General features: G+C 40.0%; 1 protein-coding gene across 1 annotated transcript in view; it reads left to right on the forward strand.

Annotated features, from left to right (window-relative positions):
- LOC132828794 (CREB-regulated transcription coactivator 1-like) overlaps positions 1-10,689 on the forward strand; it is a 152,293-nt gene extending 141,604 nt beyond the window's left edge. The window contains exon 14 of the mRNA XM_060845891.1: positions 1,033-10,689. Coding sequence (XP_060701874.1) covers positions 1,033-1,244 — 212 coding nt within the window. The 3' untranslated portion in view covers positions 1,245-10,689. The remainder of the gene's footprint in view (positions 1-1,032) is intronic.
- Positions 10,690-11,317: the final 628 nt, after the last annotated feature.

Here is an 11,317-nt window from a genome sequence, read left to right on the forward strand (position 1 = left end):
GTCCGCTGCAGTGGCCAGTATATTGGGTCCAGGTCAATGTGCTTATTGATTGAATCTGTGGATGAGTGCCTTGCCTCTAGGAATTCTCTGGCTGTTCTCTGTTTGGCTTGTCCTATAATAGCAGGGTTGTCCCAGTCGAACTCATGTTGCTTGTCATCTGCGTGTATGGCTACTAAGGATAGCTGGTCGTGTCGTTTCATGGCTAGTTGGTGTTCATGGATGCAGATTGTTAGCTATCTTCCTGTTTGTCCTATGTAGTGTTTTGTGCAGTCCTTGCATGGAATTTTGTACACTACATTGGTTTTGCTCATGCTGGGTATCGGGTCCTTCGTCCTGGTGAGTTGTTGTCTGAGAGTGGCTTTTAGTTTGTGTGCTGTTATGAGTCCTAGTGGTCGCAGTAGTCTGGCTGTCAGTTCAGCATGAACAAAACCAATGTAGTGTACAAAGTCCCATGCAAGGACTGCACAAAACACTACATAAAACAAACAGGAAGACAGTTAATGATCCGCATCCATGAACACCAACTAGCCACGAAACGGCATGACCAGCTATCCTTAGTAGCCACACACGCAGATGACAAGCAACATGAATTCGACTGGGACAGCACTACTATTATAGGACAAGCCAAACAGAGAACAGCCAGGGAATTCCTAGAGGCATGGCACTCATCCACAGATTCAATCAATAAGCACATCGACTTGGACCCAATATACCGGCCACTGCAGCGGACAGCTGGAACTGACAACCAGAAGTGGCAGATACAAACCACTATAAATGCCGGAGGAAAGATCACAGAAGCTCTTCACAGGAGGCTCCCAAGTACTGAGGGTGTCTCCTAGACAGGGGACGAAACATCTGCAACACAAATTCCCAGCTCGGCGATCAGAACCACAACAAATAATTATTTATAATAAAGCTGGTTTGGTGAAGCCTTGAGTTTGGATTAAAGTTAAGGATGTTTGATACTGATGCTTAGGTCAAGCTGCTGTGTATTTTGCTAACCTGTGCTGTCTTTCTGGCTTTCTCACACAGTGACAGGAGAGTCTCCCCCCAGCCTGTCAAAGGAGCTGACCAATTCGCTTGCAGGTGTTGCAGATGTGACCTTTGACACCGACTCCCAATTTCCTCTTGATGAACTGAAAATTGACCCCTTGACATTGGATGGTCTGCACATGCTGAATGATCCAGACATGGTGCTGACGGACCCTGCTACAGAGGATACTTTCCGCATGGATCGTCTGTAGAAAAGGACTTTGAGACCTAAGAGAAATCGGGGAAGCAGGCCAAAAACCCGCCAGGGAGCGAAAATTAAGTGAATGAGTACAATTAATGGAATGATATTAAAGTGAGAGCGTAACGTGCAATGAATTCCGCTTCTTGTTCCAAGCTTGCAACTCTGCGATCCTGAATGAACCAAGTATAGCGCTTTCAGCTATGTGGCGCACTCCTTCATTGCAGCGTTTCATTGACTCCATCACATCCCCGGGCCTCTTGTTTTATTTTCCGTTCTCCTATTTATATTGTCCTCATGGTAACGGTGGGCTGTCAGTGCATCGTTATTTTTGGCAGGTTTACGTGTAATTTGGAGTCTACGTATGAGGTAACAACTGACAGTAAAACTCGGCAGCTCCAGGCCAGCAGTACGGTGATGTTATTATTTGTCCTGAAGTCACCAGCTCCACTTCTTTCGGTGCGCTGTTGCCATTGTATTTTCTGTGCTGCTTGATTCTTATTTATATTTTTATATTTGTCTGTGATTTCTTTCTCTTGCCCCATTCCTTTTCACTGTGCTTGTGTTCAGCAAAAGCCACTGCCTTGTTGTATGTTGCTAAGAAAGTGAACAAGAGACTGATCTGACACAAGAGCTAAGTGCATGGACAGAAATTGTATTACAGCCAATATTTAGAGGGGCACGCATTCTTGCTCCTGTTTGTGTCCCTTTCATTTATGTTTTTCCATCAGATTTTAAAGAAGAATGTTGACAATGTGTGCCGGTCGGGGAGTAGTTTGCTGCCAGCTCCTTCCACGAGAAACCAAATGTTCTCACCTCCCTCCGATCAGCTGTTCCGGTTCTCAGTCAGTCCCACCACCAATGTCAAACTTCAGATGGCTCTATAAACGCCCTCTCTCCAGCAGACACCTATCCCTTCTCCGCAATGTTTGTGAAGTATATGTGCTGTTATGCTGCTTAAATGCCTCTCCTTATGTGGCATTCATTCATTCTCAGTCCCTACAGCCAGCCATTGTGTGGCCAACAACACACACTATATCTCACAGTTATCTCTGACCACTGAATTGAGAGAGAAGGCAGAAATACTCATTTGATATTCCTTAGGAAGGAAAGACTCAATGCCAGCTGCTGGAGGGATGTGCGATAATCATACTGCCCAACAGTGGACCTGCGTAGTTTTTCACCATCTTTGCTGCCATTTTTAGTCGTAAGTGTAGAGAGAGCGAGCTGTCACTATCACTACATGCTGTGGAATCTGTTCCCAGTGCATCCACTACAAGTCAGGACTCTCAAACCTTACCTGCACAAGTTAATTAACTTTCACAACAGAATCACATTTAAGTTCAAGACACTAAGCTGGTACTGATCTGTGTAGCTGCATGTCATTTCTGGCAAACTTGGTCCCACTAATGTTTTATGAAAAGAACACTAAATGGCTACTGTATCCTACAGACTTCATATAAAGTCCTGAGAATATTTTAGCTGCATTTTCTGATCAGAAGAATGATGTAGCAAGATCTGTCAGTACTAACAACATACTCTGGAGCACATGTTGAACAGCAAGCAATTAGGAATGCAAATTGCAAAGGGATTGGTGTACATATTGAGAAATCTTTGCTGCAATTGTGTAGGGTATTATTAAGGGTATGCCTGGAAAAGTATGCACGGTTTTGGTCGCCATATTAAAAAACAATGTGCTTGCATTGTAGAAAACGTAGAGAAAGTTTACTGTACTGGTTCCTGGATTTGAAAAGTTTGTCCAGTTATGAGAAGCTGAATTGAATGAACTTATTTTCTCTGGAATCTAGAAGCGTGAGAGATGATTTAATTGAAACTTGCGAGATTTTGAAGTTCCTTGATAGGTTTGACTCTGAAAAGTTGTTTCTCCCTGAGTGGGAAAGCTAGAACAGAGGGGAACAGTTTCAGGAAACAATGCTAAACATTTAGGACTTAAATGAGGAATTTCTTCCTGCTGACGGTTGGGGATTTCCAACGGTTGTTGCTTCTCTATTAAATGTGCTCAAGAAGGTAGACAGATTTTTTGAGGATTTGTACATAGGGAGAGAGTGGAAAAGTGGAATTGAGACATAAATTTGGATATGAATCTTGATGGACCATGTGATCTGATGCTGTTCTGACTTGTGACTCCTGCTGTCTTCCTCTGTCCTAGCCCTGATGAAACACATGCATGCACCTCACACATATTTCAACATATTTGTGTTAATCTTCTGTCTCTGTAGTTGCAGCACTCTAGAATACATTCAACCTGCTAAATGGAAGTTATTTTTCTTGAATAACTATATATCCTGTCACGTAGGGAGTTCAGAACTAAACAACAAAAACTCACGAGATAGCCTTACTATTCAGCGTGATGTCAGGAAGCACTTATTCACACGAAGGGGAATGGAAATCTGAAACACTCTCCCCTCAAATCATTTGAAGCTTTCTGGACTGAGGTTGATCTGTAATTGAGCCAGTGTATCAAGATGTCTGGGAAATAGATTTGAGATATTGATCAGCCATTGCTTTTTCCTTACTGGGGTGTAAACAACAGAATAACCTTGAGGGGCTGAATGACCATCTGCTGTTCTAGTGTTCCCACATGAGCACAGGGCAGGTTTTGAAGTTTTGATAGCTGTGCCTGGATCAACATTGTGATAACAAGATTGTTCAGTTGCACCTACGCAACAGCTGATCTCCTGAGAGTCCAGTGCCCTGTGTATTTTGTGTAGAAGCCTTAGTGTATTGAATATTCCTACCTTGAGACAATATCTAGAAACAAACACGGAGCCCATTGGTTTACTACCTTGTTCCAGTCAGGAGAATTTTCCCATCCTGGGTATGAATGTCCAGGCCTCTGCTGGTACCTGCCAACACAATACTGCAGCTGTAGGAGATGGCAGCATGTGCTTCTGTGTGTCTGCATGCTTCCTGGTGCTCGGGCCATCCTTGGAATGTTGAGTGAAGTCTGTAATCACAGCCAGTACTACCCTGAACTTGTTATTGTGCAGAATGTGTATTTTATTTTAGAAGTTTGGTAGTTGCCTCATTTGATATCAGTAAAGTGTTAATTCAGAACTTTGTAATGGGGTAAATCTAAGCAGTCTGTATCATGAGAGATCTTGAACTTACATTTTCTTAGTTAAAATAAATTAGGTTAATAGTTCATTAATCATTTAATATAGCTTATCAATTAATTTAGTTCCACATTTGAAATGTTGGTGGGTCTGCGTTCCCACTTGATGTCCGAAATTAGGAGTATGAGGCATAGGTTAGGGAAAAGATATGAAAAGGTTGATAACATGTTATACAGAAGTAAAGTCTCTAATCTTTATATTTCCTATCATTTCTAACACTGCAAGCCGACCATGTGCATCCCCTTTATGAATTGTATCTGTTCATCTCTTTAATGTTTTCCCACTGTACTTCCCTTGCTACTAAGAGTCTAAATCAGTGAGAGTTGTTGAATATAAAGTTCCTGTTTAATTCACTTCTTTAGAACCAGATTCTCCTTAGTTTTATTTGCAAATGTGTTGACAGCTAGGACAGGTATATCAGGAATACAGTCTTAATGAAGCGCTGCATTACTCATACACCTGTGCATGTTTTATTTGTGGTGTATTTTTGGAAAGCTGTTGGTTGTCTTGCTGGGATTAGTGAGGGTGTTAATCCAGAGTCGTGTATTCTTATTCCTTGATGCTCTTGTGCAAGCAACATACACAAAAACTTGTTTTGATTGCTGCTGCTATAGTAGTCATTTTGGCTCTTGTTCCCTAATTTCTTGCTCCTGCAGATCCTGAGGTTGAGCAGCCTGGAAAGAGAGAGAGATTCCAGACATTTTGCGTATAGTGAGTTGGATTTTGTCTGCAGTGTGTTAGTTATTGATACAGCGCAGAATGGATTTTCTTCTAAGAGAATGTTGCCCATGTGGAGAGGTTGGTCTTGTTTTCACACCTTTTTCTTCTGCCTAAATCCTGAGTTTGGAGAATCTGAGAGATCTTTCCAGAAATGTGAATGTGTTCGAGTGAATGCAAACAAATCATAAGAATTGCGCAAAATCAGAGCCCATTTGTTATGAATAATGAGCTAGTATAGTGCATTTAGGCTGACAGGCTTTTGGTGCAATGGGGAGATGACATACAACTAAGTTGCATAATTCAAAATAATCTTGATGTGCAAAAACTTTTCTCAGAAATTCTTCTTGGTCCATCTTCAGAGAGCGATTTGGTGAGAGTAAAGTCGCTGGTGTTTGTGAAAGATGGCTGAGATTGTGATGTGGAGAAGTTGGAGATTTCCGAAGCCCGTACTGTTAAGGGAGGAGGAAGAACTAGACTTGCAGACTTAATCAGGAGTTAAGAGGTTAATTCAATGGCATTATTGGAGGTATAATATCTATAATCAAAGGGAATATTGTAGTTAATCAAACTGCCATGCACACAGTTGTTGATGTTAAGAAGACCGTAAGGGATAAGAACAGAAATAGGCCATTCAGTCCCTTGAGCCTGTTCTGCTGATCCAACATTCCTCAAGTCCACTTTAATGCATTTTCCCATAACCTTTTTATTTCCCCTTGCTGATCAAGAATTTATGTTGATCTTAAGTAAACAGAAGGACTCTGCACCCACAGCTGTCTGTGGCAAGGGGTTCTAAAGACACACAATCCCCTTACAGAAGAAATTCCACCTCACTTAAGACAAATTGACGCTCTTTTGTTGTGAGACTATGCCCTCTGGTCCTAGACTCTCCCACAAGGGGAAACATCCTCTCAGCATCTACCCTGTAAAGCCACTGAAGAATCAGATATGTTTCAGTGAGATCACCTCTCATTTTTCTAAACTCATTTTCTAAAGTGAGTAGAATCCCAATTTGTTTAACCTTTGCTCAGAAGACAATCCATCTCCATCATGGCCCATCCAAGTGAACCTTCCCTGAACTCCCTCCCTTGAAATGATATCTTTCCTTAAATAATATATTTGGTGTATTCTATACGGGTCTTAACATAAGAGCTAGGGAACAGTAGTGATTGGGGCAGGAGATGTCTGGAGGAGGGTTGAGTAAGAACAGTAACAACGAGCAACTCTGTCTGAAAGTGGTGGAAGCAAAAATGAAGCTATTCCCCAGACCTTTATGTTAATGATTTAGGTGTGCCGTGCATAATTACAAAATTGTAGTTGACATGAAAATCAGAAATGCTGCAAACAATCAGATGGGTAGTAACTGAGGAAGGTGAAATGAGACAACACGTGGCAGATTAAATCCAATGCACAGAAGTATGAAGGAAGAGTGCAAAATAAAGGCCAGAATGTATTTTTACACAATTCTTTAAAGGTGACAGAGCAAGTTTGTTATAGGAAAGAATATCTGGGTCTTTGGCGTTGTTAATAATGGAGCACGGATGCCATGGGGTCATGCTAAAATGATATAAACCAATTGTTAGGCCCTAGTGGGGGGAGCATGTTAGATTTTGGACCCTGCACTTTAGGAAGGATACCTAAACCTTGTCAAGGAATTACAGATGATTTACATGAATGGTACCGGAAATGAGGGACTTCAGTAGTTAATGTGGAGAGACTAGGATTGTGCAGAGGAGATGAGGAGAAGACTTGATATAAATGTTCAAAATTATGAATGATTTGATCAGAGTAAATAAGGAAAAAACTGTATCCAGTGGCAGAAAGAAGCTCACATCACTTTGATAACCAACAACAGTCAACATGAATTTCAAAAGGGAATACTCTTACTAAATGAATTTATTGAGCAAGTCGTAGAGAGTAGATGATGGTAGTCAACGGATTGATTTATCTGGATTTGCAAAAAGTATTTGGTAAGAAACTAATTAATAATTTCCAAACATGTGGACAAGTGGCAGAATAGATTCAGTACAAGCTCAGAGTGGGAGTAACAGGTAATTATTCAAAGTAACATTCGACAAGGATCAGTTCTGAAAGCACTGTTCACAATTTCCATTAACATTTATATCTAGAACTAGGGATCAAAGCTTAAAAATAAGCAGTCAGCCATTTAAGATAGGTGAAGCATTTTTTTCTCAGAGGGCTGAGAGTCTTTGAAAATCCCTTTCCCAAAAGGGAGTGGATGCCGAATGTTTAAATATGTTTGAAGGCATGGATAGGTAGATTCTTGATTCCCAAAAAGATGAAATATTACTGGCAATATGTAAGATTGAGGCTAAAATCAGATCAGCCACAATCTTCTTGGATGGTACAGCACCTCAGATGCTGGAGATAGAGTCGTGTGTGTGTTGCTGGACCACACCAGCACCCCACACTCGAATCAGAAAGTTAAATGGCCTACTCTTGGTCCTTGTTTTGTATGTGAACACTTTGGACTTCGAAATCAAAAATACAACTTCCAGATTTGTGGCTGACTCCAACTAAAAGGAATACTTGGAGGCGGGGGGGGGGTGGTTAAAACATTACATTGGGCTTTAACAAAAATATCAAGTAGGAAATTATTGGCAAATGAAGTTTGTTGCAGTTAAATGATAAGTATATTTTGGTAGGAAGGATTGGGAGGTGACTTATTACTTGGAAGGTGGAAGTCAATGTTGGCAGAGGAACAAAAGATCTTGAAATGCCAAGATACCCGTCACCAAAAGATGGTGCTACAGGGGGCAAGGCTATATTAAAAACGAGTTCCTCTTCTAGAGGATAGAATTGAAAAGTCATGAATTTAATGCTAAATCTATTTTGAACTTAGTTCATCTGAGTGTACTGTGGACAGGTCTGATCACCATGTAATGAAAGCAATACAATGGCATTGTAGAGGTTGCAAAATGGATTTCCAAGCTTGGTGCCAGCAAGTGACATTTTGCAAATCAGGAAAGTATTGACAGTTGGGGTTAAAAGGCCAAGTAGTGACCTAATCGAGGTTTTTGAATGATGAAAGGTTTCGGTGAGTGGATCCAGAGAGAATGTCCCTTCCTATTGGAAATAGGAGCACTGGAGACTGTCAAGTTAAGCAATCTAATAGGGAATGCAGAAGAATCATCACCCAGAGAGTGGAAAGAATGGGGAGCCATTTGAAGCAGTTGTTGAAGCCAATATGGGAAGTTGGACAAACAAATGAAAGATAAAGAAATTGAGTAGGATATATTTAGATGAGAAAAGGTCGGAAGTGACTTGAGTGAAGCTGAAACACAAGCATAGATTGTTTGGGACAAATTATCTGTTTCTGTGACATGTTTAATGTGTAATGTAGAGTAGACAGTAAATGCTAATCTTGCCAGACTTAACTATCGAACTTTTTTTTAAAGAATTGTCAGTAACCAGAGGATATAGATTTGAGGCAAAGAACCAGTGGTGACAATGAGGAAACATCATGCCATGCAACGAATTCAAAAATTAACATGTTAAACATAAAAGGAAATAGATTACAGGGAAAATGGGAAAGAGAAGGAATGGAATTAATCAAAAAGACTGCCAACCAGGTAAGGTGGGCTTAATGGTTTAGTGTGCTGCACCGTGGTCGCAAAATTATCAGGTTGCCTGCTGATGTAGTCCGTGTAATCAGCATTAACTTGCCTATCCCATCCATCAAAGGTAGACTGATATGTCATTCATTCAGGCTTTTCTCAACTCTTACTCCATACCCACCCAGCTATGGCATGTGTACCACACTGCTTCCAGTGACTGGTGTAGTCAGACATTAGCTGGACTTCTGTTTCTTCAAAGCTGTATCATGTTGAGTGAAGGTTTGCTTTTGAGATTGTTGGATGCTACCCAGAAAATTCTAGGTCAAAGATTGCAGTTGTGTATTTTTCTACTTGAGTAATTTCTGTGCATCCACTGCCGGGAATGATACCATATAGCATACATGAAACTGCACTGCCCAGGGTTCTTCTATGCAAGGTACAGTGCCTTACAGTGCATTACCATGCAGTGCAAGAGCTATTACTGGTATGACCCATGCAACACCAGGAAGAGCCAAGTGTGCCTTTAACTTGGAAGCTGTGGATTATACCAGGGTATTCTGTTACAGAAAGTGGTTAATTTCTCACCCTGCCTATGGCATTTTTTGGGTTTGCTTTATATTGCGTTCATGACAAAGCTGATGTATGTCGCTGATTTTTTGTTCAGTTTAAAGCTATTCTTGTATTTCTTTGATCTGAAAGGATCATTGTAAATTAAGGAGCCTTGCCCATGAAACTATTCTTACTACAGTCCTCAGTCACTATTAGAAATCCATAATGCAGTTCTTCACATTGAATACTAAACTATTTTGCTTCAATATGTTGAAATTGGAAAAGATTCTTGTGCTGTAATCCCTCTGAAATTTTCTGGGCGTATTTTAAATCCTGCTTAGAGGATTACACCTAAAGAGTCAGGGTGCAACATTGAACAGAAGAATTAAAATAATTTGGTGTTTCTTTTTGATTGAGTTTTTACGTTAGATTTTGGGCTATGAGGTCATTTACAGTTGGTCTAGACTTGAGAAAGTAAAGTTTTCTCCTCATCTCCATTTCATAAGAAAATGTGGCATTTGTACCAAAATTTCTCTCCAGAAATTCAGATCTTTGTGAATGGATGTTTATGAAAATGGACCGGAAACAGTACAAACCTCACACAGATGCTCAGGTAATAGAAAACAGCTCATTGATGTCAAACTTCTTCGCCTTAACTCTAGTTGTATTCTTTATTTTAACCTTTTTTAACTATCTTTACTTTCAAGAGTCCACATAGTCATTTTTATGCTAAGAAATTTCACAATAAGGTGAATGTTCATTGAGGACCTCCTATAATCTCATCACCCTGAAGTAATTGACCATTGCTGAGAGAAAGAGACCTGCTGTCAAAACTTTTCATTTTGATTTGTGAATGCCAAATTTTTAATAGGAACAATTTATGCTGCATGAGGAAGGGGGCAATCAACAGATTGCTGTGGAGAATGCATTATTATCCCTACACCTTTCCTTAATTTATTAAGAGGTGCAATGCCTAGGTTTGTTCATTTTTCCTGATGAGTACAGGATGAGAAGCTTTGACAGTATGTTGCTTTTTCAACAGTACTTGAGCACTGTATAACAAAGTGATAATTGAACAAAGTGATTATTCAAGTTAGGATACACTTGTTTGACTTGGAGATAACCTCTCCATCTTCCAAATTAGTAGGTATACACACCAAAGCTTGAGCACACACACACTCAAAAAATTAATTGGCAGCAAAGCTTTTCTTTCCATAGAAATGCAGCAAAGCAGCTTCCCCAAGGATGTCATTTTAATCAGATTCAGCCCATGAATCTGTCAACATTTATTTATTTTTCTGATGTCTTGGTTTTTTATAAATAAACTTGGAAATTTTGAAGTGGATTTCAGGTATAATGCAAACCATAACTTGTACTGACTGACCGTCAAAGGATCTTCATTTTAACTTGTAAATGTTTTTTAAAGTTTATGTTTGTGTGAGGCTTCTGTCTTTGTAAATGAAATGTAATTAAAGTTCAACAGTTTTCTGCTCGAAGTCCTTCAAAGTTTAATATGTTTTCACTTCCTTTCTCTTAAAGCTGATTCTGTCTTTACTTTATGGCCATAAATGATGAAGGCTAAAGAACAGCAGGTTTTCAGAACATAAAAGAAGGTTAAAAATCACATGACACCAGGTTATAGTCCAACAGGTCTATTTGGAAGCGCTAGGTTTTGGAGTGCTGCTCCTTCATCAGGTGGTTGTGGAGTATAAGATCATAAGACACAATTTATAGCAAAAGTTTACAGTGTGATGCAACTGAAATTATATTGAAAAAACTTGGATTGCTTGTTAACTCTCTCATCTTTTAAAATGAACTTGTTGGTTTCAGTTCTTTCATATATAAATCTCCGAGCTTTTTATTAAAAGTTACATTCTCAAGTGAACTTTAACAATAAGTACCCTTTGTCGTCCAGTACTTCCCAGGAGCCTAAAAACTATGCCATTTCTTCACAGCTTGCAACACATTATCAATGAGGATGAGCACCTCGCCAAAACCTTCCTCACTCTGCCATTTCTCACCTTTAAACGACCACCAAACCTCAAACAGATCATTGTTCGTAGCAAACTGCCTGGCTTTCAGGACAGCACCATACAACCATGTCA

The sequence above is a fragment of the Hemiscyllium ocellatum genome, chromosome 28 (assembly GCF_020745735.1).
Source record: "Hemiscyllium ocellatum isolate sHemOce1 chromosome 28, sHemOce1.pat.X.cur, whole genome shotgun sequence".
In the NCBI taxonomy this organism is placed as follows: domain Eukaryota; kingdom Metazoa; phylum Chordata; class Chondrichthyes; order Orectolobiformes; family Hemiscylliidae; genus Hemiscyllium; species Hemiscyllium ocellatum.